Source organism: Teleopsis dalmanni, chromosome 1, assembly GCF_002237135.1.
Source record: "Teleopsis dalmanni isolate 2A chromosome 1, ASM223713v2, whole genome shotgun sequence".
Lineage (NCBI taxonomy): Eukaryota > Metazoa > Arthropoda > Insecta > Diptera > Diopsidae > Teleopsis > Teleopsis dalmanni.
In genome coordinates, this window is record NC_051846.1 from 175993459 (window position 1) to 176019824 (window position 26366).

The 26366-nt window shown below is 29.7% G+C and overlaps 5 protein-coding genes across 5 annotated transcripts in view; 1 reads left to right on the plus strand and 4 right to left on the minus strand.

Moving 5' to 3' along the window:
* Nucleotides 1–4795: 4795 nt before the first annotated feature.
* On the minus strand, nt 4796–5998 carry LOC119670877 (protein THEM6). The gene is made up of 2 exons (XM_038081312.1): nt 5943–5998; nt 4796–5512 (listed from the first exon to the last, which is right to left on the minus strand). The coding sequence occupies exon 2, from the start codon at nt 5507–5509 to the stop codon at nt 4931–4933; it is 579 nt and encodes a 192-aa protein (XP_037937240.1). The 5' UTR covers nt 5510–5512; nt 5943–5998; the 3' UTR covers nt 4796–4930.
* Nucleotides 5999–8848: 2850 nt separating this feature from the next.
* LOC119670346 (protein THEM6) lies at nt 8849–12173 on the minus strand. The gene is made up of 3 exons (XM_038080572.1): nt 11548–12173; nt 9441–9655; nt 8849–9361 (listed from the first exon to the last, which is right to left on the minus strand). Exons 1-3 carry the CDS (start codon nt 11705–11707, stop codon nt 9020–9022), a joined length of 717 nt encoding a protein of 238 aa, XP_037936500.1. The 5' UTR covers nt 11708–12173; the 3' UTR covers nt 8849–9019.
* A 3482-nt stretch (nt 12174–15655) lies between these two features.
* LOC119670348 (multiple inositol polyphosphate phosphatase 1) lies at nt 15656–23292 on the minus strand. Its single transcript, XM_038080574.1, is given in 4 exon segments — nt 15656–16124; nt 16462–17066; nt 22505–22932; nt 23039–23292. Coding segments are annotated over 4 exon segments (1443 nt in total). The 5' UTR covers nt 23277–23292; the 3' UTR covers nt 15656–15952.
* On the minus strand, nt 16975–21986 carry LOC119670347 (regulatory-associated protein of mTOR). Its single transcript, XM_038080573.1, has 3 exons — nt 19624–21986; nt 17207–19552; nt 16975–17066 (listed from the first exon to the last, which is right to left on the minus strand). The coding sequence occupies exons 1-3, from the start codon at nt 21566–21568 to the stop codon at nt 17059–17061; spliced, it is 4299 nt and encodes a 1432-aa protein (XP_037936501.1). The 5' UTR covers nt 21569–21986; the 3' UTR covers nt 16975–17058.
* Nucleotides 23293–25796: 2504 nt separating the features above from the next.
* LOC119670349 (neprilysin-1) overlaps nt 25797–26366 on the plus strand; it is a 31913-nt gene continuing 31343 nt past the window's right edge. Inside the window, exon 1 of the mRNA XM_038080575.1 lies at nt 25797–26143. The gene's annotated coding sequence lies outside the window, so the exon portion shown is untranslated. The remainder of the gene's footprint in view (nt 26144–26366) is intronic.

Sequence of the window (26366 nt, forward strand, 5' to 3'; positions counted from 1 at the left end):
CATCCTTAGGGACCTCAAGATTGATCCCATCAAAATATTCATAAAGGATAAAGCCCTGAAATTATTTGCGAAATCTGACAGACTTATCAACACCGCGTTATCAAATCTCAGAATGGTTACAGGCTCCTCGGGGAGGTATGCAGATCTGAGGTCAATTATTGCTTAGTCTGATGAAATGATAAGCAATAATCTAGTCTAGGCGCAAAGAGGGGTTCTGAAGAAACCTCGCAGTTAATAAAGAGTAAAAGTGCTCAGGTGCACTGACTCAACTAGCCTCAACATAATAAAGATAATTAAGTTTGAATAAAAATTCTGAATGAAGCTCCAACTATTCCAGCTGATGCACCAAATAAGCATCTTTTAATATTAAGCATTTTCTTTTGTAAGCATATCGCAAAAGAACAACATAAAATAAGCACTACTTTTTAATGGTGACTCTAGAAGAACCGAATATTTTGCTGGCTTATATATGCAAAATACTTGATAAAATTTTAAATTAAAGTTACGAAAATCAATAATAACTCTTTGCTATTATAGGTAAGAAACCTCCAGCCACTCAAAATAAACTGGAATTTTGTCACTGTCATGCCATTATAACCAAGTCATGGTTACAAGGCCATACACCCAGTATATCGTTGAATAACAATGTCCGGACGCTATGAAAATCAGCACAATAGAATATCTGTGTATTAAAGAAGTCTATACTTAACCCTGTTGCCTCTTCTATATTAATGGCATAAAAATTAATTAATATAATGAAAATGAAAAGTATAACCTACTTAAAATAACGATTAAAACCATAATTATTACAACAATAACACTTTATATAAAAAGAAACATAAACCATCATAAATAAAATAACTAAATGTAGAATAAATTAAAATTATAATTAACAAATGAAAATAAATATAAACTAAGAATAAAAAGAAGAATAAAAATAAAAATAAAATCAAATCAAAATAAGATAAATAAAATAAAATTAAAAATAAACAATAAATAAAAAAAACAACATATAAAAATTAAAAAATGTCTATAAATTGAAAACGTGTAAATAAACCAATATAAATAAATAATTAATAAATATATCACTAAAAATTGTGTCTAAATCATTATTGATTTCATTGTCTATATTTGTACGTTTTATGGTTTGTAGAAAAAAGTCATTGTCGCGAATTAATGATTGAAATTTAGACGATAGGCTGTAAATATATTTATAAAAATTATTATTACTACCACTAATAATAATAATTATTAGTAATGAACGGATAACACTGCAAAGCGGCAACTATAAAGTACATTTACTGGAAATATATGATCGATATGTATATTTTTAATTTATATATAAATTCTGCACATATATTTCAATATTCTAATAAATTACTTTATTAGAATAAATGAACAAGCAAAATTAAAAAGTAATAATTTTCTTTAATATTTTTAGTTTCATTCAATCAATAATAATCGTGAATTGATATGAAATTTTGACATGTTATATATGTATACAAATAATAAATAATTAACAATAGATCTGCGTCTACACCGGCTAGATTTTGGCAAGACCAATGCATAACACTCTTAAAGTTTTTCCAACACATAAAAATTTTTGTTCACATACATCTTTTCAAAGTCTAATCACTAAGGCACAAATTATAGATAGAAAAATACATTAACGTAATATTAGATACTCAATAATGAAGAGCTGGTATTGAAGCTTTTAAACAAGCATTTCAACCTGAGGTTTCAATGTATTTTAAATACGGTATGCAAGAGCCAAAAAGTCATAACCCTGGACGTCAATGTGTTTCAATCTCACTATCTTCTCTATCTGTACTATGTTAGATCTGAATGACGTTGTTGCTTGTTTAGTTTAACCATCATTGTAATTAAAGAAATACTTTGTTTATATTTTGAACCTTTTAATTTATTTAATGTGATAAATATTAGTTATGTATTTCTAATATAATTTGCAAATATACCCTTAAATGATACTATAATATAATATAAATCATATATATATACATATACTAGTAGATGACCCGGCGAACTCTGTTCCGCCTTAAAGGCAATAAATAAGCAGTTTTTTTTTAATTGGAAAAAATACAAAAAAAAAAAAATCCCTACATTAATCATTCATAATTTTTTTGTGTATTCAGTCCTTAAATTTGCAGTATTTCGTATTCTTCTTGCATTACGGCTTTGTCGGGAAAGATTCGATCGTCTTGGTCGCGGCATTATTAAAAAACTAAAAACTCAAATTTTCAACCATACCATACATTATAATTGTTAATTATTTATTTTGTTGAGTTTGCAACAACCAGGTAGTTTTATTGATTAAAAACGATATTTATTGCAACACAAACTTATATTGATCTAATACAACTTTTAAAAACACATTAACTAAGTTATATTTCTATCTGTTAAATTTTAATAAAATATTTTCTTATATCAAAAATTTGATAATTTCAAAACCTACTTTGTCGTGAACGGGATAAACAGGTATCCTATGTCCTTCTCCTGGCCTTAAACTACCTCCCTGCCAATTTTCAGCTAAATCGGTTCAGCCTATATCCTTCTCCTGGCCTTAAACTCCCTCCCTGCCAATTTTCAGCTAAATCGGTTCAGCCGTTCTTGAGTTATAAGTGGTGTAACAATAACACATCTTTCTTTTATATATATAGATATATATATATATAATATTTAATACAAATTTATACATTTTAACTAAAAAATTTCATTTATAATTATACTACTGCATTTAAGTGTAATTATAATAAAATCAGTCATAACAATTCCATAAAAAAAATCAGAAACCAATTAGTTTCTAATAACTTTCAATATGGAGCTAATTATAGCTTCATCTCGCATTAATTACATTATTATTAATTAAGATTGTATTAAGATTGGCGATATGAAATGCAGTTAAATTATAATTCTTATTTACTTAGGACAAACTTTAAAAAAAATGATGTACTGTTTCAACGAACGACTAAATTTGATGTTAATATTATATAAATAATTATAACGAATTACTATTGTGCCTATGTTGCTAATCGATAGGCAATCTATATTTCTAAAATATGTAATTTTGTGATAAATATGGTATGTGTATGTCAAGTACTTGTACCGAGGATAGGATTTCCTTTTTAATAATGTGATTTATATATTCCAAAAAGTACAAAATGTTCTGTGTTAAACTGAAATAGTGACAAACTAAATAAAATAACCAAGAATAAAAATATATACCACATCTTTCATATTTTTTTAAGTCAATTTTGACTTCGGATAAAACTTCAATCCAACACTTCAACTTCGTGTCGTCTTTCGGCAAGACAATGTGCCGTGTCACAAGTCGTACGCTACCATGATCAAATTGCTCTAATTATACTTCAAATTACTTTCGCATCCATTGTGTTCATCAGATTTGACCTATTCATCAGTAATCAGTAATTAGGTATTACCTATTCGTAGATCTCAAAAAAAGTGCTCCAGGGAAAGAGATTTGGCTATGATCATCGCCGAAAGTGATGCATATTTTAAGGCCAATATAAAGATTTTTGCTCTATTCTCCAAGTGAGAATAGAAAATCACTAAATGACATACTCTGTATTTCATATTGTTTGGAACTTTTATTAAAAGTCACTGATTAGGAAAATCACTGCTTAACTCAGTACAAGTATAACTGCTGTGCTTTTAATTCAAACTAGAATGTGTCCATGTGAGAAGATATTAGTTTTATTTTCGTTTGACAGTTATTAGATATAAGGATTAGCGCTACTTTTTCTTTTGAAACCTAAAGGTGGCTTCAAACATGAGAACTGATTAATATTCGTTGGGAAATAACAACTTCGCTAATCATGGAACAAAAAACAATGTTTAGTATCTCTCTTTCTCTATATCGTCCTCTTCTCCCAGTGGAGCATAGAGCCTTTACCATACTTTTGTATCGGATTCTGTTACTTGATTCTAAGTAGATATCCTTCCACGAATAATTGGTGCTCTTAGCTCTTCATCAATTCCACCTCATTGCTTGGCATGCAATGTTTTCATTTGATCTGCGAAGATTATGGCTTTATTTGTGTCTACATATCTCAACAGTAGCAGGTGATTGAATCGTGACGGCTCATAGGTTTGTATTTGTAAAGCGGTTGTTTAAAACATTATAACTAACTTTTTGTTCTATACCCCACTAGGGAAAACGGACTAAATTTGAAATTATATATATTGTAAAATTGAAATTCTCAAATCAGAATGGATTAAAATCTTGTAAATTCATTTAGACAATTTTGTCACTACTTTTAGCATTTGAATTATCATATCAAGTTTGTGTTTAACATTATCCATGATAATATTTTTTATATACATATATACTTTATATATACTTTAGCATAAACCACAGAGACTATTATGCATTTATATGGTACAAAAACAATATCAAAAAATGTTAAATCATTATTGGTAATTACAATTTTGAGTCACAACTGATCGGGAACTATGAAGTACCTATATTTACTGGAAATGTATGATCGTTAATAGCTTTATTATTTAACTCTGCATATCTATTATAATATGCTAATAAATGACTTTAAAACCACGAAAGTTGAAAAAAAAGATATTGTTAGTACTTATAGTGTCATTTAATTACCAATTAGTATAAATTGAGAAGCAATTTCGACGTATATTATATATGTATACAAGTAAATAATTACTAAAACATTAACTTTTTTTCTAAACAGCAATGCTTTTTTTAATTATTTTTTATTTTTAATTTATTATAAAAAAATATAAATAACAACATTTTATAAATGCTAATGGATTATTTACAACACCACAAAAAAAAGTTGTTCAACCTTGCACAAAACACCATTTGAGAATATATTTAACATATTGACACACTTGCACACTTTTTATCTCACAGAGATTAAAAATAAAATTATTTTTCTTTACGCATATTTTGACTTGATATTTCGTTAGCATCAAGCCAAAGTTTTAAATCTTCGGGTATTTCAGGACGTACAGCTGTCTCTGGAAATGTTTTCATCATATCGATTACATTACTGTTAGCAATGGATTGTTTAGAAATAGCTATAGCTCTCACAAAGCCATCGAATGTTACGAATTTATGTTCCAAGTAGAGTGCCTTCTCGTCCCACCAAATCAATTTTGTATGTACTTTGTAAAGGTTGAAGATAGATATGGCCCGACGGTAGCGTATATTGGTTGCACCTTGTACAGGTACTCCACCAAATTTGCTAAATGTTTTAAACATGTCGTTAATTGCATAGAAACTGAAACGAGCAAAATCCAATTCTCTCAGATATCGAGCATTATTCATATGACGCATAACGACGTCAACATCTTGTGTCGAACAAAATCCATAAGTTACTCTAGTATCTGTAATTTTCCGTTTAGTACGACACAATTTTCCAAGTAATACTGTAAGTCCACAATGTAAGAAATAATTAACATCCCAACCGATGAATAAAATAAGTAATATGATCCAAAATGACATCTTCTGTGAAGAGTAAAAAATTTATATAATAAATAAATTATTTAAATTAAAATAAAAATTTATATAACTAAAAGAAAAAGTATATGAAAGCCAATTTAAATAATCTTTAAATGTCTTTGAAAAATATTGATCTCAAAAGCGAAAGTGGTTATCTTATGTGATCATAGGTAAAAAATTGATTTATCTACCAATAAAAAATAATTTTCTGGCAAAACGTGTGTGTACTTTATATCATCAATATACAATAAGTTGATGATGTAAAAATAAATTAAAAATAATTATTATTTAAATTTGCTTTAATTAATTTTATACATTTCACAAACCTAATTGACTTTTGCACTATTAGCAAAAAAAATATATACAAAATAAAATTGATTTAAATACCCAAGTATATAATTATAAAATTATGTACAAAATATTTATACAAACTTACTTAATGCTAATGTATCCAACGATCCTCACCGTACCAACTTACAAAACAAACTAAACTTACTAAAAGTGCATACAACCAATATAAACATTTTAATATTTTTTGTATCGACTAATTGAAAAGCAAATACTAAATGAGAGAAGTGCAGAGCTAAATGGAAAGAGAACTATGGTAAAGAGGCAACGTCTTGCCGCGAAGTAACTCATTTTTACTATCCATGACGTAAGACGTTAAAAACCTGACTTCACTAGTTCAAAAATAATCGTTATAATAGTATCTCTTTTGACTAGTATAACATCTCTACTAGAGTATTAATTTTTCTGGGAACTATATATTTTGAATGGCATTACAACCAGCCTTTCAACATATTGAAAACTTGTAGATGTAATTACTGCCCTATTGAGACAATCTCCACCAGTGATTGTAGAGTCATATTCGTCACTACTTAATAATTACAAATATTAAATTTAAAGAAAATAATTTAAACAAAATAACTATAAAATTTATTTCATAATTATTTTTTTTTTTTTATTAATATTTTTTAGTTATTATTTAGTTAATATGTTAATATCAATAATAAATAATTTTATTATTTATAAAAAATTTTTTTAAATAATCTATTAACATTAACAAATATAATAATTAATGTTAAAGTTTACAATATATGTTTTGAATGAATATTATACTAAATGGAATTTATTATGATATAAGCTTAAGCTTGAAAATTATTATATTATACTTTCACTAGAGAGAGTATATTAGTACCATGTGTCCATTTGTCTCATTTAGGTGGCTTTGCTTATTAAGAGTCATGTTATAATTGCAGTTACGTCACGGCAATCATAAAATGTCTCTAAGACCGCTAATGACGATAATTTACCATATAAAAATCTTTCAAATAAATGAGCTAATTATAAATAAATCAACTGATTTAAGGTATAAAATGTCGAATGCAATCCTTAAAAATAAATTTCCAACAAATTAACTAAGTCTTTATTAAATTACTTCGTAACGCAATATAGGTAAATGACTAAAAAAATTTGTCAGATAGTACCTTCAAGCAGTATCTGAAATCAGATTAATTACTGATTTTTTAATACGTCCCATCCTTTAATGTTGCAAATACATGCGAGATAAAGAATGAAACTTTCCTTATCTTATCAACTCGCGTGATGCGATTACTAAAAAATAATTCTAGTATCTTTATATTACAATCTTTGGATCAAAGAGGGGTGAATTCTTGAACCAGAACATATTTCAAGGTTTGTTATTAGTCTTAAATCTTGCATTAATTTAAGATGCCCTCACTTGTGATAGCATTAATATATCTCTTATAATAATAACAATCAAGCTAAAACGCGTATCATAATAAATTTTCATTTTATAGATTATATATAATCGTTTGTTCGTCTGTTCGTTGCTTAATAACTTTTTGATGATTTAACTAATCCGTGATACTCTCAGATCATATTTATATAGTTTTTAGACGTAACATAGGCTAAAAACATAAATAACATAAACGCTATTAACATTGTTTAGGCTTTATGCTTAGAATTATGTGATTAAATTCTAAACATGGATTACTTCTTTCATGGATAGATCTGACAATCTCTTTAGCTACACAGATATGGAAATAGCAATAAATATGATTACTCAGCGGATCAGGGAAATTAATTACAAGGGGAAACAACGTCCGTCGGGTCAGCTAGTGAATTCATAAATTAAATATAATCTTCACTACAAAAATTTATTATAGCCTTTCTTATTTACTTGCATATTTTGGTGTTATTCTTTAGTGTATTTGTTCCTGAATTCTTTTAATTTGCTCTTAGTTTCTCAATATCTCCTAGTATCTCAATTAATGGAACAGCTAAGATTTTACTAAGGGGGACATACTGAAAAATATTATTCAGCAGTTTTTTTGGAGGTTACTAAATTTCTCTATTATGTATAATATTTTCCAGACCTCGCTCTTGAACTATCTCCTAATTTCCACCATCGAATATGCCACTGATTTCAATATTTCCCAGTTTTTCAAACATTTTCATTTGGATCATAAAAGTGCACAAGATTATTTAGTCAAACGGTCGTTATATCTTCTAATAACTGCATTTCTTCTGTTGGTATAGATCCCAAAACAGTTTTTAATTTTGTTATTTACCATGGATAGTTATATATTCTAAAGTTTATATAATCAATATTTTGTTTAACAATGAAAGTTTTAATGCTTATTTAACTAAAAATAAGCACGCTTTTACTATTGTATAGAAAATATTTCTTCTTTTTATAGATTCATTTAATTGAACTCTTCATATGGTTTTTGAGCTTCACGTTTAACCATTAATTTTTATAATTTGTTTTCAGTCACATCTTATCCTTATCTCTTATGCAAATATCACAGCATTATATAATTAAGGTTATTCACGATCTCGGTAATTGCTTAACATGACAACACTGTTATGGCCCAACAACAAAATACATGTACTGGCAATGCATTTTATGTTGCTGCCTTTTTACTCTTTGCTTTGAACTTTTACTATGTTACTCGGTTGCTGGGTAACTTATACGACATCGGCAATATCCTTATAATATTCTAAACTATCGTCACTTTTACGTTGTAGAGAAAAAAGCTTACAACAGATCGTATTCTATATATGTATATGTTAATAACATCTTGATTTTATGATATATGTGGTAATAAAAATAAAATATTATTTAAAAATCGAATTTATAATTAATTAATTGATTATTTTTTGCAGTCATCTAAAACAACTATCATATCTTGTTTAATGCTTCAACGCTTCTCACTATCATGAATGCTTAAACTTGCTGTCCTTCCTAACTTGTAGAAGATGTAAAAATACCATAAAAAGCTACTCACACGTTTAACCAATTAAACCAAAAAAAAAACACTTATATGTATATATTTTTCTACCTTTGATTAAAATACATATTCACATACATTCACATGATAATAACATTTCACAAAAATAAATATCAAATTTTTCAATTATCAAACCCTTTTTGGGAGTTTACCAAAAATATAGTATTTACTTCTATCATCACAAGAGCAACAAGCATCAGCAACATTTTCGCAGTCTTTTGCTCGATAAATCGTTATATTCCATCCATTTGGAAATCTCTGGCGGTATATCTGGTTTTAATTTTACACGCACTTGACCACGCTCCGCCTCATCAATATTGGTGGTGACAATTGCATTTTCTAGGCTAATTGTGGAACTAACAGTATTGTTTAAAGCTTCTATCTGTGCGGTTTTCGGTGCTAAAAGTTCGGCCATGACATCCTCAGCCGAACAGTCTATAATTCGCTGACGACAAATTGCAATACAATGCACAAATTGATCAGATGGTCTTAGGAACTTATGCTCCATAAAAACAGATTCATTATCCCAATATACTATCTGTAAAATATTAAGCAAATTAAAAAGATGAGTTGTCAAACAAAATATTTAGTATTATATTAAAATATATTAAACTCACACTCGATTTAATGTGAAATCTGTGAAACGGTCTTATAAACCTACGATAACGTATTGTAGCTGCACCTTGATATACCGAACCACCTTTCGCAACGATTGTGCGGTATAGATTCGTTCTTTCATAGAAATCAACTCGAGCAAAGTCCAATTCGCGAAGGTATCTTGCGTTGTTCATATGATAAAGTAATGTATCTATATCATTGGTAAGACATATTCCTAAAACGAAACGAAAAGTCTCAAATAATGATATAAAAATGTGTTAAGATAACTAAAAAAGTCGTAATACAATATAAAAAAATATTTACATAAAACTAGATATTGAAAACTGATTTAAATTAGCATATTAGATCAATATTTATAGATGATACCTATAGCTAAAATTAGAAATCACATCATCTTTTGAAATATGTTGACTTAGATTTACCCTATTTTAAATCTGTGAATACAACTATATGAGAATGAATTTAGAAATAAAATATTAAGTCCAAAGTTTCCCGTTATAAAAATAACAAGCACAAATGTCTCGGATGCTTCTAGAGAGCCTAATTAAGCTTCTCTGCAGTATGAAACTATATCTATCGAAGCAAGACTGTGATGGAGGTTTCCTATTCGTTGTTATTTTCCCGGTATCTTAATATGTAAAAATGTTTATAGACAACATTTACTATATAAGAATTTATATCTCTTATTGTTGATAATTATTTTAAATTCCTACTTTGACAGATAAATTGCATGTCATTCCTTAAGTATACTACTAGCCATCCCTTGAGGAAGTTCCCTAAGCTAATACCTTGAGAAAATCTCCTAAGCTGATCTGGAGAAACTCTCAAAAGGTAAAATAATTCAAAGTATGACTCCAGACGTCATTCAGTTCAGTGAGAGTACATAGATTTAAATTTGTTTTTTTATTTCTATTTTGTATCTTTCTTTTATTATATTAATTTAAGCAATCTAAAAATCATTTATGGGATGACTGTCTTGGGACACCATTGGGTTGGTGATGACTTTGCAGCCAACCTCTAGCTAAATGAGCTGCTTGCAATAAGAAGAGATGTAGTTATGCGAACGGAAGCAACTTTAGCTTAACATAATAACGACATCCGAGAATCGAAAAACGAAAAAAGACCCAAGTCGCTTCGTGGTCTACTTTGGCTAATCCTTCAATTCAGTGGGGCCACTTGATGGACGGTGCGGTGTCCCAACTTCCTACAAAATATATAATTGTTTTTTTTCGATTTTTTTTTTCTTGCTTTTATATGCACTTAAGAATGACTAGCATAATCCTTTACTTTATAATAAATTTCCATAAACAAAATATTTAATAATATGTTCGCCATTTCGAAATTCAAACTACCCATCTAAACTGTCAAAGAGGAGAATGGTTCCTACTGATTTTAAAAATTTTGTTTTTTTAAAATATCCTGAAATCAAACACCTTTTTATCTTGCTAAGCCAATTATTTTCTTCATTTTAAAAAAATATAAAGCAATTTGCTATAAAAACATTAATCTTTTCTCTCAAGTTTCTGTCAACTGATGATTTTTTCCTTTTTTTTACTATTTGAATTCTTCATTTTAACTCAGCCCCAATAACTATTATATTTAAATAAATGGATTTCAATTTTTTTTTTTTTGCAATCAATTTAACACAGTTTGAACACTTTTTTATGTATTAACAAATTTCATTATTGTCGCCATTAATATTTGAATGGTGTCACATTACAAGCCATTAGGTTGCCAATTTATATATCATAATCCCACATATGGAATTGTTTGAAGCCTTCACATTACTACTTCCCCCAAGCACCAATAGAATAAATGTATGCAAAACGAAAAGAATAAAAACTTTCAACACCGGTTATTGTCAGTAGGTAGTTAGTTGCCTTGAACTTGTTGGTAAGAAAGGGTGGCTAAGAGTCTAAGGAGGTACACAGAAATGACAGACAGAAAGCAGCTAAATATAAAAGACATCGCTTAGCTATTTGCCCTTGCATGAGTATAGAAAAAAAATTTACGTAAGCAAGACCGAAAATCGACATAAATTCTAAGTGCTTTACTAATAAAATTCAATTTTTCTAGAATAATTATATACCTTTTGATTTCACTTACCTGAAACTATAGTAGTCTCTAAAATATGACATTTCCGTTTGACGAAACGCGCCAAAAAAACACAAAGGCACATTCTTAGGAAATAATGGAGTTCGAACAAAATATACAATAGTATAATGGGCGTCAAGAAGAATATACAGATATAGCACCAATAATCCATTACGAAGTTTGTGATTTTGTGATTGTGATATTCTCCTTCTTATGGTAATTAAATCAAATTGTAGTTAGCAAATCAAAAAGAATTTTTATAAATTAATTTCGTCACTTTTCCAATTCAAATCTAATTAATTTCTGAGATTTTTTTGGCTTCCACATTACAACTCACTGACTGGCAGCTGGTTAATGTGTACGGATATTTTCAATATCGGAAATGTTTACTATGCATTAAAATTTCTCCTTTGTCAACAAAAATAAAGATGATATTAATTGAAAGCGTCTTTGTGGGTCTCCGGAAACTGGGTCATGCAACTAACTGCCTTTCATCCGTCTTTCAACAGAGCACAAACAGGATTACGTTGAGGTATTGATGTTGTTGCTCGGAGTCTCTTCTATCCACACACAGAATCAGGTGATTCCTAATTTTTTTCTTGAGACTTTTTGATTCTTGATTTAACATTGAAAATTTTTCATATCAATTTAAAAAAAATAGAAACTTCAGTTTTTATTTACTTTAAAACATATTCAAAATATTTTATGATATATAGTTTTTTTTTTAATTTTTAAATATGCGTTAATATTTTTGATTAATTTTGTTATCAAATAAAAAAAAATAGGAAATAAATGCAACAATTTCCTTTGAAAACTAAACTACAACTGAAATTTTCGATTTTGTGAAAATTGACAAAAACTTCTCTCAACAAAAAAGAACCAAAATGGCGCCTGCGTTCTATCGAATTCTCAAAATTTTCATTTTACAGCAAAACAAAATATTTTGTAACATTTTCATGTGATACTACAGAGTACTAATGATGACTGACCTATGTTAATACCATTGACGGTTAAAAGACAGCATAACAAGTGTTCCAACTAGGTAAGGACTCAGTGTATTATAAGTCCCATCTTAACTCAATAGACCTAATAGTACTTAGCAGGCTTAAAGGACGGAAGTCCCAGGAAATAAATCGAAAGATTATATATATATATAATATTCAATAAGAATACCTCATGACCAATAGGATAAAATTTTTTTTAATTACTGTAATTATCTGACAACACGCTAATCTTTTTTTAGTTCAATAAGGGCTACCGTAGCCATTAGATGCATGATACAGGTGTTCAAAAAATTTTGAGCTTAATATAGAAATAAAGGTTTTTGGTCGTTGATTCTTTGTTTTTATTTCTTCTTGATTGAATATGATGGATCAACCTTCTTAACTTATCAAGATTGTGCATGGCATGACTCAAAAAAGTCCTCAAAATACCCATTAAAGGCAGAGACACTCTCTAAATTCTACATTTTGAAAAAACTTTCAACTTGTAAAAACAGTATTTATTGAGAGCTATAACGACAATAGAAGTGTTAGCTGCTTCATTATCTTGGTGAAATATGTCTATATTTCTTTTGCTTTCCGGTGAATACGATGAATTGTATTTAGTTATATCATATAGTATGCTTTACACACTGTAGTGTACAACTTATAGTCGTTAATCAACCAAAAGTCCTTGCCATCGCATAAAGCAATAGCCACAATATTTTCGTATAACAATATCTTTTTCTATTTTGGCTTTATCAATCCACTGATTTGATTATTCTGTGGTTATTGCTATGTAACGAGTTCTTAGAGCCTTGAAAACGAAAATAACTCGAACTACACGAGAGCAGAGAGGATTAAATCACGATTAAATCCCAGTTAATTAATTCTTTTTCATGATGCAGAGCTACAGTAGCGAATCACTTGCGTGAAAGCGTTGTTTGGTCTGTATTGGGTACCTGTGGATCTATATTTTATCAACATTAATAAATTTGTACAAAAGGTCCACTTTGTTTTGCATAAACTGTTAATAAAGAGCATTAGAGCTGCTACGCTGCAACAAATGCAGCATCCAACATGCAGAGCACTTAAACCTACATTATTTCAATATTTTTCAAATTTAATTAAATAGGTATATTAAGCAAAACATTATAAGCTTCAGCAAATTCTGTGATTTATATTTCATTTGATTGATTATTTTCATCAGTAACGATAATTTTTGTCTGACCGAATGCTCTTATTGAACTATGCTGGTTACAATCACATATAAAGTCAGCCCATTGCCATTTTACTATAGCATATAAAATTCACGGAAACTTTTTATGGTTGCAGTCTCCATAAACTTTATCCAATTCGGATTATATATTTTGAAATATTATATTCATAGCGTTGAACATATTTCTCTCAGTCTTCACGAACACTTAAAGTTGGCCAATGAAATAAAATTATTAAAAATAATTTTGAGAGTGAAAGTAAGTGATATTTTCATATTTACATTTCAAAGCATTTAAGCATAAAATCGAAAAAATATTTTCGTCATGAAGGTTTTATTTTATATTCAGACGGAAATATATTTTAACATCCTAAGTAATATCGTACATTTCAAATTTCGATTATAGTGTTTCAAAACATTAAAAACTTCTAATGGTTCAAAAACTGAACTCAATAAACTGCATTAAACTGCTATAAATAGTTTTCTGAAGAATCTCTATTTATGTTGAAATTATATCTATCTATTAGTGCCTCTGAACGAAATGCTGATATCTTTATATAGAAAACCTATATCAGAGGCATATATGTCGTTGTTGTTGTAAACCGCTGGGATGTCTTGTAAAATCCTATTGAGGGGTGGTGAACGGCACTTGGTCGTTGTGGTTGACGAGTGGCTCCAGGACGTAGACCCGGCCGTTCATGGGGCCAGGAGAGTCTTTAAAAGAATTTGATGACCAAAAGCTGAATGTCGTATTATTTGATTAGATGTTATTAAAAATAACATTTCACGATTGATGCAGTCCAAGTCAGAGTATTGTTTTTCAAAATTAATTACAGGTTTCAGAGAAAAATATACTCTAAAAAATGCTTAATATATTTAAAATGGTGCATCAAATATTATTACATTACACATTCGCAATTCTTAAGTATTTTGTTTATAGGCTGCTTAAGTTTTCCGTAATCTTATTATTTTAGTGCACTTATGCAAATTGCCATTATGTTTGTAATAACATATTTATTTACATATAAAATCATTTATTTTTGTATAAATTTTTGTTCTATTAAACTGTTCTAAAATCATAAGTTAAACTAAATACTTAAGTACGTTGTGTATTATAATTATAATAGCAGTCCCATTGTGATACCAATGAAGAATTTCTAGTCTTAGTTAATTAAAAATTGTGATACCAATAAACCATTTCTAGTCTTAGTTAATGAAAATTTTATAAATGAATATTTAATTTAAAGATGGTTAAATTGTTTTTATTTGCACGTAAACAAATTATTATTTAATTATATGTTCCTAACAACATACACATTGTAATATAAATTAATACGTTCATAAAATAATATATTCTTTTTCTTAATTTCCCCCATTTAATTTTACATAAATAATTACATTTCTTAAATAATAGCAAAAAAAAATTATACAATTTACATTTTACATTATTAGAAAAGCTACATTTAATATTAAATTAATATAATTTATGAAAAACGCATGGTGATTAATTTCAGCACAATCAATTGTATGCCTTTTTAATGTTTTAAATTGATTAATTTTATAATTCTTATTCTCTTTTAAATTACGTTGAATGTGTTAAGTAGCTTAATATTTCAATATTTAATTTACTTCCATAAAGTAATATAACAACAACAATATTAACATAATATTGAAATAAAAAAAAATAGATTTCTCAAATAATTAATCTTGTCAATTATAATCTTTCAATTAGCTTAATATACAAAAAATTTTTATAAATATATATACAATAGTGCTAATTACCATTATAAGCAGGTGATTTAATGCATAATCTTTTAAAGCATCTTAATTTAATAATCTTGGCGTCTAAAGCGCTTTTTTACATCTACGGTTTTAATTATAATTCGTTTAAAATACAACAAAAATTATATTATAGAATATACGCATTACTTAACACACACATATATATATAGCAATATATTGTATAAATTTAATATATAAAATTGCATACTATTTAATTTCGTAGGCATTTCGGTTAGGTTCTTATATGAACCTATTTGTGTATACGTTTATTTGTACAATTTTACCGCTGTTAATATTATATTAATTATAAAAATTCAAATCAGCTATATGACAATTTGCAAGAAACATGCTGGTATATTTCACCAACGTGAGTAATATAACGAATTAGTCAGATATATAGACGATTTATAATACTCCTAATGCTTTGTGTTTGCCTCCTTTAGCGCTCTATTTTACAAATATTTTGAAAATCACAATTTTCCAAGCTGCTAGCAAATATTTTTTGCAATGTTTTTAAACTGCATAGTTCATCGCCCTTCTTTGGACAACCAGGAATTCGTACCGGACGTTCTTGATGAAGTGTTAAAACCATTGGTTCACTCTTTTCACATCTATTAAAACGAAAAATGAAAATATATAAAAATGTGAATAATATTTAATTCATTATGAAACGTGTTTTTAATAAGACTGTTATGAAGTATCGTTTTAAATGAATTATTGTAAAAATGGCTTTGTTTATATTTCAATATATGTATAAATTTATTTTAATATATTTTAACATAAAAAACGTTAATACGGTGATTTTCTACAGTAAAATAGTCATTGGCATTATTTTGTCATTCGTTAAATTGGATATTCGTTATATTGAACGACTACTTGAAGTATAATTGCATAACAAAAAAATAGCAAAGCTATTCTTTTTACTTATTATATGTAACATATACTTACTCATATAAAACAAATGCTAGATTGGTTGCAAATGCATCAATGGAACTCGTGCGCCACAATCTCTTCTTATTGAAATCTTTGTATGTCAAAGGTTTATCGTCCTTGTAGAGTCCCAAATGTGCCAACATTTTTAACAAAGTTCCAGAATGTGTAAAATAAAATGTGGCATTTGGCTTATTTGAATTTGGACTATAATAATAATTAAATTATTTACTTGCTGTTTAATAATAATAGTTTTCTTACTCAATAAATTTAAAGAGATCAATAATAGCAGGGCACGCAATTTTATAAGTTATATTATAACCATATCCATCATTCCAATAATATTCCAAATCTTCGGCAAATTCAAGTGCTTTTATGGTTACGCGATTAAAAAAATTACACCAAACCGATGGAGGCTTACGACGTTCCCAAGCCGTTTCAAAAGCACAAATTGTATAAATAAGTCTGACATCTTCAGCGGTAATTGTTTGTAATTGCATTTTTTGTTTTATAAAATTAATAGCATTTTTTATTTCTGTTCCTTGCAAGAACTTATTCACATTGTCATATATAGCCGGATTTTTATCAACGTCCATTTTCCAGCGATCACAGAGTTTATAAAACTGCAAAAAGTTATAATATAATAGTAATTAAATAGTTATTGTTTTTATTTATTATTTACTTAAATAATTATTAAAATTATAATTATAAAACTAGAATATTAATAATTAAAAAAGATTATTTGATTAACTCTTAACAATACCTGGTGATGGTTCATAAACAGCGACTGTATTATCAACAAATCCTACGGCAATTGAAACTTTATATAAATGAAATGATAAGCATGTGGGATGGCCCACTTTAGAACCCATAAAACCTTCATTACTTCTTAACACACTTTGTGCTTTTCCATTTTGATTATATATTGTTATTTTATGTGCACTACCACATGCTATAGCGTCTGCTGATTGATGGCAAGCTAATGCTGTAACATCATTTCCCCCATCCCATTGATGCAGCACCCCAGTTGGTGCACGTGAGCGCATATCAATTACACACATCTTGCCCTGACTACAGCCTGTTATTAATGTAGTTTGGTTATCTCTTAAACACGTGGTTAGTATAGAATTTGTATGTTCGCGATAAACACGTATCCGTGACTCTTGCGAAGCACAGCGCTTGTCAAATAGACGTACACTACCATCAGCACAACCTGCAGCTATCAAGTCGCTGCGCAAATTGCATGGAAATGGTGATAATACACGCACATTTGTATCACTACCAATGAGTAAATCACTTAGTTTGAGCTCTCGTTCAACATCCCATATGCGCAAAAAGCGACTCGTTCCGCCGCCAACAACCAATTGTAAAGTAGATTGCTGCCAAGCGGTAACAACACCTGTATTTGACATATCTCTTCGCTGCTTAGTACTACTAGAAGTAGTTGTAGTAGTACTAGTAGTACTAATGCCACTATAGGAACTTGTATATGGTGCACGTATAGATGGTAAACCTTCCCACGCGGTAACTAATCTTGACTCCCGGCTCTCATCTGCATATGGTTGCCATACTCTAATAACTCCGTCATCATGTCCTACTAAAACTAGTCCAACATCTTGCGCATTTAGGAACTCTATTGCACTTACTCGTGCAGCTACAATCTGTTGTGTATGCGCAGGTGGTGAAGAGGAAGTCGTATTTTTCCGTGATGCAGTTGAAGTAGCTACAGTGAAACACCGAACTGTATTTCGATTCCAGTCATAAATAGAAACTTTTTCTTTATAAGCAACAGCAATTTGACTTTCATAAGGCAGTAGTTTAACGATAGATGGTGTAAATTGTGTTTTTCGAAGCCAACTTTGTGTATCGATACGTAGGGAATTGGACTGCTGATTTTTTCCATGACTACGTATTTGTGTATTACGCAAAAATCGATATTGGCGTGTACGCAATTCCACCGAATTATCATCGGCAGGAAAAACTTGTTGATTTTCAGTACCCGCATCAGTTGTGTACCGATTTTTACCTGGGCGTGTAAAATACGATATCGCCCATGGTATGAATTCTGTAGTAACAATTGGTTTTAGCTTTTGTGACTTGTGTTCATAGTTATTGTCACTTGTACTGCTGCGTGCAGATGTACTGCCATCCCCACCCGCTGCTCCAGTTGTATTATTTAAATTCACTCCTATTCCGCTACTTGTCGCAGGTGCGCTATCCGTTTCATCGTTCATTGAAGTTGTGCGTAATTTTCGCTGTAAGACCGTTTGAGGGTCATTCGAAGCCATTGGTCCTCCTATAAGTGCATTATTTCTTAATTTAGCAGCCCAATTGCTAGCACTGTGTTGACCTGCTTGTGTAACGCTTACTGGCGGGGACTCACTACTTAAGTAATTTACTCGAGTATTTGGACTTGGTGGTAAACTGACACTTAAACTAATACATTTTTCAGCGGACGTAGCCTCTTTCGCAGTAATTAAACACAAAGCAGCATCACGTACATATGCAATTATTTTTTGTGCTGTTTCAGCCACTTTTGGAAATGGATCATGTCCTAAATTGTAAATGCCTTGCCATAACTTAAGGAATATGGTTTGAAAAGCGATCGTTGTTGAGGACATGTTTGATATTGAGCTTGAGCTTACTCCGCGTCTCATTGTAACGTGTCGTTCTAAGCTATGTGTTGAGTGATGTGTAGAAGTAGGTGGGCTAGGGGCACCAACCATGCCATGTGTTATGCTGGCACTACGTTCACTTGATGCTGTCTCTGCCATAGCTAATGATGGTGTATTCATATTCATATAGACTGTAACAAATTGTGATTCAAACAAAAGCACCATCCATTGCAATGCAGAGGCTAATTCCAACCGTACAAGAGGTGACATATCTTCACCAACAGTCTCTAATAATGTGATTGCAATGATGCGATCAATATTGTTCGCATGATCTTCTGAACGATCTGTTACAGAACTGATAAATGTTCCCAGAGCAAACACAGCAGCTGCGCGTACCTCTGGTATAGCGTCTTTTAGAAGGGCGTAAAGCTTTTCATGAGCCAAATCTCTGACACCGGACCAACGCGCTTTTTCAAAATTTTGCCATAGCATACCTAATATATAAATTAAAAAAAAAAATATTTAATAAAAATAATTTTCGTAAAAAAATATACTGAATTCTTACCTAAGCAAATTGCTAGCCATTGACGTAGTAACCAACTATCGTCATTTAATTGTTCCAAGCAAATTGAAACAAGTGATCCTTGAAGCGCACTGGTTTGTCCTAACAAAAAATTTTTTACTATACATGCCAGTATAAAAGCTGATAATGTGCGGTGTTCTTTTGAAATTGTTGTATCTTGCAGTACCGAAAGGAAATATTTATGATCCTTAACTAAATCTACTTGACATGTGAAATCAACTGCTAAAATTTTTGCCCAAATAAATACTAAAACTGGACGTAGCTCTTTTGCTGAACTTTGTAGTAATTTAAGTACATAAGGAAAAATTCCAACGCCCAGAGCCAAATTTACCGCCCATGGACCCAAATCCAGGAACCGTGCAAGTAATTCTAATGCACGCAAACGATGTACTTGCGATAAAAGTACCTGCAGAACAATTGGCAATTGCTCTGGTGGCGAACGTGATTCAGACTCGAGTTCTAACCACACTTGAAATGCAGATAATTGTCTCTCGAAGAATGGTAGCTGACGATATGGAGCACCTTTTTCTAAAATTCCAGGTAATTGTTGTAATGCCAGATCAACTACCAAATCCCAATCCCGCCACATAGGATGACGAAAGCAAGGTGGAAGTGCTGGATGTGAAATTGGTGAACAATCATGTGAATGAAATATTCTTTCTGCTAGTAAAAAATTTCGGAATAAACTAGCAACAAGTAGGTCCTGCCTAAATAAACGTTGAAAAAGATCGCGAGGCAATGTATTCCAAGCAATTGTATCAGTTATAGCGGTAAAAATCCAATTTAATTCACCCATCATAGTTCTACGATCATTAACCTTGCCAGGAATTTTATCGATTAAATCCGCTTGAATTCGCGGTCCTAAATCCAATTTTCTACGCAGTGTGTACCACTTAAGAGCAATATTTATAGGTGTGGTTAGGCAAGACGTGAAAAGGTCTGCCGGTAACTGTGCATTCATTGGTAATATTTCATTTGCAGAGCAGGCAGCCAAATGTATACAGTTCTTATAGCTAACTGGTGCTGATTGACCATCTGGAGGACTGGGTGCTACTCGTTGTCCAGGTGCATTAGCAATTGCTTTTTCTAGATCTCGTTCATGTTGTTCTGCAAACTGTTGAAACGAGTTAATTATAATGCCCGCGTTAGAGCAGTCATATACATATATTGAGGGGGCGGCCATCCAACTTTGTAGTTCAAATATACTTAGTGGAATATATTGTGTAAATGTCTTATTGAACACCCAAATTTCTCCATTAGCCGTTGGCATAGGTACACCATGACCATTATAATGAAAAAGTATTCGTTCTCCTTTTGCATTTCTTCTTAGTGATGTACATAATTTTTTCACATCTTCTACTGTGGGATCATGACATTTTTTATAACGCGCTCGGGGTTGCCAGCGTTCATATTGCATTTGTAAATTTGCTCCAATTAGTTCCATTGCTTTTGGTGCCGACACAGATGATGGATCAATCCAGCATTCAAGACGTGCACAAGGCTGTATTTTAACTACATCTGGAGGATCAACTCCAATATTTAAACAAAGTACTAACGCTACACTTGCAGTTTTCATACGTTCCCGTATACGCCAAGACTGCCGCTCGTATGACATTTCTTCAATTTTTTCAACATGCCGTTTTGCTTGAAAACATAGAGGACACTGCTGGTCTAGTACATTAATACCAAAAGTACCATTAGCTAATTGTTGTAATAATGCTGGCAATTGCTGTGCATCGCATGTAGAAGTCTTTCGGCTACTTGACGAATGTGTAGATTTTGTCATTAGACTGGAACCATCCATAGAATCATTTGCCGATGCAAAAGCAGTGCTTATGCAACCACTGGTACTAGATTCATGCATACTACTGTTACGTGCTGAATTAGCAGATGCTACATTAGCATTTATATAATGTGATTCAAACATTATTACTTCTTTTGATTCTAAGCGATTAAGTTATGAGAGGTGGGAGTCCCAACTATGGGGACCAACAAGCATTTAATTTAGTTTTGCTGCAGTCGAAACGTTATTATTTAACAAACATTCTGTATTAGGACTGAATGTTGAATACGTCTATACGTTTTTTAATAATGCAGACTGCATCCGTCGGTTTTGCTTTCCAACCTGGATGGACATAACCACAAATTCACTTAGATTTTTTTATTTGTTATTCATTGTTTACTTCATCATTTTATTAGTTCGCAATATATTTTATATCTTTGATTATCTTCATTAAATAAACTTAATTGAAGCAATCACACAAACAGCACTAACTAATTTTTATAAAATACCACGTTAACGTGAAAAATACGCAGCAACATTTTTCAGACACTTTCATTTATGACATTTGCCATTTTCAAAACGAACCAATATTATGCGACATTGTTAGTGCTGCCATATCAAACAAAAAAGCAGCACTGAGCACTTAATTTTAATTTTTTTTTTTATGTAGTTACTGAATACATAAAAATTTACATCAAAAACAAACTCAAGTGATTGAAAGAATAGAAGTAAATTTGTGCATTTGCTATTTAGGCCGTTTGCGAGTTTAGGTAAATTGAGGTAAAATAAATTGAAATTTCCTAAAGAATTTTTGCACTGCACTTATGTAAATGTTTATTTACTTATTTATTGTACTTATTTATTATTTTTGGTAACAGCTAATTTTTATATAATTTACCCTACTCGAAATTCTGGTGAATACCAACATTCACAGCCATACCGACATAATTTACTATTTAATTTACTCGCACACGACCTAATATCATAAATTGCGTATAGCTATAATTATTGTTAAATAAACAATAGCTTTATTTAAAATTTACTCAAAAAATAAAATGAATTAACAATTTAAACACTTACCCTAAGAACTGGATCCCGATGCATGGCTACAGGATATTTTATATCACTTATTCTATGTCTGCCAAATAATCCCGTAGCAAAGCTATTGGCGCTCCTTAACGTTCTTTGAGTTGCAGTATACTTAAAATAAAATAGATTTTCGTCATACACATCAGGTAATAAATTCGGATAACGATTTTGCATTCTTTCCGCCAATTCGATCAACTCATCTTCCCCTTCTGCAACTAAAAACTTTTCTTCTTTTGTGCTAACATTAAATCTCCAATACTTTAAACGATCTAGTTCTTCAGTACAAATTTTTACTTTTGTATTACTTAAAATATTGTTTTTTAATTTCATTAGCTTGGACTGCGCTGCTTCGATTACCTCTCTACTGGGATATCGAGCACCATGCCTTATGACAGACCAAATACGTGTTGGGTGGCATCCTTAAAAAAGAATGGGAAACAATAGAAAAAAAGCAAAGAAAAATAAAAAAATAAACAAAAGATTATGAAATATAATTGAAATTAAAATACTTGAAAAATAAATTACCGGGAAAACTTATTGGTTTATCATTCAAATTAGCCACAACACGATATGGTGTTTTTGTTGATAAATGTTGTTCAATTTCATATCGTTTTATTTCGGCACAAGGCAGTTCTGCTGCTTGTGGTTTTGAAATTTTATCAGCTACAACTAAATAGGGAATGAATATAGTTAAGTGTAGAAAAAGGGTTGTTGTAAGCATTTTCACATAAAATATATTTAAATGAAATGTGAAACTTGTCATAAAAAATAAATTAACACAAATTAAAATTTAAAAGAAACACATAAGTTTCTGCAATTTACACGCACACAAAAGTAAACAATGAAAGAGTAGATGTCAAATATATATTGTGAGATTGTGGAGTTACCATATAGGAAACATATGGGAATTAAATTTAATTTATGTTATATAATCATAATTAAAATCATTTGTTTACAAAAATCATTTATTATATAAATTTTAAATTATTTATTGGAATTTAAAATTTTAATTCTTTATCTCTGATGTCTAGCATGCAATTTCTCTCATGCTACTTATCGCATGAAATTTCTGTCTTCGTGTACAATGACTATATTTTGGCAAGATTTTTATTTTCAAAATTTATGAATTTATTTTTAAAAATTTGTGAAAATGTGTGAAATAATCTTGCCAAATTTTAGCCAGTGTAAACGCTGGGTAAAGTAAATTATGTGACATTCAAATAATAGTCAAATTAATTCAATATTTTTTTGAACTATGAAAACCCACTATAATTTAAACTGAACTTAATACTCGTTTGATTTAAAATGTATTTCATTCTTAATAAATATAATTAACAAAGAATAATAATTTCTAATAATATATTTTGACATACAATTATATACTATGCTTACATGAAAGAAACGTATATTTATAAAAAGAAAATATCAGCCACCAGCTTTTAAAAATATATTAACTAATAGGCAAACATTATAAGCTGCCACTATACAATAACATTCTTATTTGTTTGTGTAAAAAAAAGTCGAACCAATATACATTTATAGTGTTTATACATGGAGCAATTAAATAAAAGATGAGAAGAACCAATATACATTTATAGTGTTTATACATGGAGCAATTAAATAAAGGATGAAAAGACTCAACGATATGCAGCAGCTGTAAGCAAGTCCACCTGAACAAAAAAGTCCAGCATTCTCATAGAGATTTCCCGTAAATATATCAGTCTTGTGGCAGTTTTGCTGATGGCTCACAGCTGATTTGGGAACCATGCCAGAAGAATGAACTTCCCATTTAATGATTTCTGTCGCAGTTATTGAGAGAACGATTAAAGCGCTTTACCGCTGTTTTGTTAAGAAGAAGGGAAAAGATAACGTATATTATAGATACCTCGCTTCTTGTACTATCGGAATACTCTCCAAATGGATATGCTGTATTTTACAAAACGTTAAGATAATTTTTAAGATAAAAATTAATGAACTTAAAGTTACTAAGAGGTAACAGATCTTTAGAAGGAAGTCTCATCTAACGTTTTATTTTAAAAATACATAAGTATTATTTTATGTTTTAGGATAAATTTAAACATATTTATTTATTTATAAATTTTTGATTTATAAAATTGGTTTAAAAAATTAAAATTGGTTTGAAAATTAAAATTGATTTATAAAATAAATCCTCATAAAGAGCAAATTCTATAACTTGAATTTCTCTATAACTCAAATAAAAATATTGTCACGTGCCAATAGGAATGTGGGAGAGTGTGTTCTATAAGTTGAATTTTTGTTTTTAGTATGAATCTATTTTGGTGTTAGGGAAAGTCCCCTATTTCCAAACCAAATATTTAATTTTTTTTTCTTATGTTGCTTCATTGTGCAAATGCCAGCCGCTGGCCGCTGGTTTAATGTAAATAACATAACTTCCATGCTACTCTTAGGTCGTGTGCGAGTTAGGCTAAGTTGCGTTCTAAATGAGGGAAATTCTAAGTTGTGCCGATAATATAGTGATGTGTCGATACGTGTTGATAAATGGCTAAATGTGTTCAGTGCAAAAAATCCTAAAAAATCTCCCATTTGGTTTAGCATCAACTTAGCCTAACTCACACATGTCCTAAACGCAACGGAAAGTGATGTTGACGGCACGGTGAATAAAATTATTCATCAGCTTTCCAAGAATGAAGTAAAAAATTCATTCAAAATTCTGAATTTTTATTTACAAATGAACGATTCTCCAATTGATGATCACTATAAGGCTTAAAATAAATTGGAATCTTTTTCTTACTGGAAATAAGAAAAAAGAATTAAAGTCCCAAACCCTAATTTCTGCGTGTTTCTTCACTTCATTATAAATTCTGTTCTGTATTTGATTGCAAATAAATAAATATCTTGAAATGTAATTCTAGTTTCTTTTAAAAATATACATAAAAATATATACATAATATACATAAATAAAATAAAAAAAATTCTTTAACTCGAAGTCTTCATAAGTCAAATCTTTTCTTTGCAAGATGGTACTTCGAGTTATAGAATTTTGACTCTATATATGTTGTAATATTATTAATATTGTAATATTATAAATAATTATCTAATGATTTTAATAATTTTATGATAATATAATGAAAGTAATGTTATATAAAAATATTTAAATATTATTAATGTTTTTAAACATTACAATGGCATATGAAATGCAGTAGTCATCTACTACTTTATTGCATATTATTTCTGTTGTAGGGAACATCATACAACATACAAGTTAATTCTTTGCAGTGTTTGGCTTTCTTAAAAATGTTCGATGCTCTTTCAAACAGTTGTGTTTGGTCGATGGCATAATGCCGCATGTGTTTTCGTTGATTCGTTGAAAATATATAAAAACAATTTCATTTTAGCCAAGTTTATTAATTGGCTTTAGTGGTTACTGCACAACCAGCGAGGATAGTTAAATAAATAAATAAATTATTAACATTTTTAAATTGTAAAATTCAAAGATTGATCATATATCAAAGCAAATAAAAAATAAATGTAAAAAGTGTAACTAACGGAATATCGAAACTGTGTTTAAAAAAAATGTGTGTAAAAATATTTTTTTTAAATGTTTGAAAATTTTAACTGTTCGTCAATAATATAACATTTTCTTTAAAGGTAAATTGTTTATATAAAATACTTATCTAATATTTAAAAAAAATAATTGCTGCCGCCAAAGATTTTTGGTAACATATGTTAGCGCGCCAAAATAAAATAGGACGTAAAAAAAAAAGAGTTCAATGCACAAATCTTATTTTGTTGGTCATTTTTTTTGGCAATAAATTGGGGCGTTAAAAGACATTAAAAATAAATAAATACTTAATATTAAATAGTAAAATCA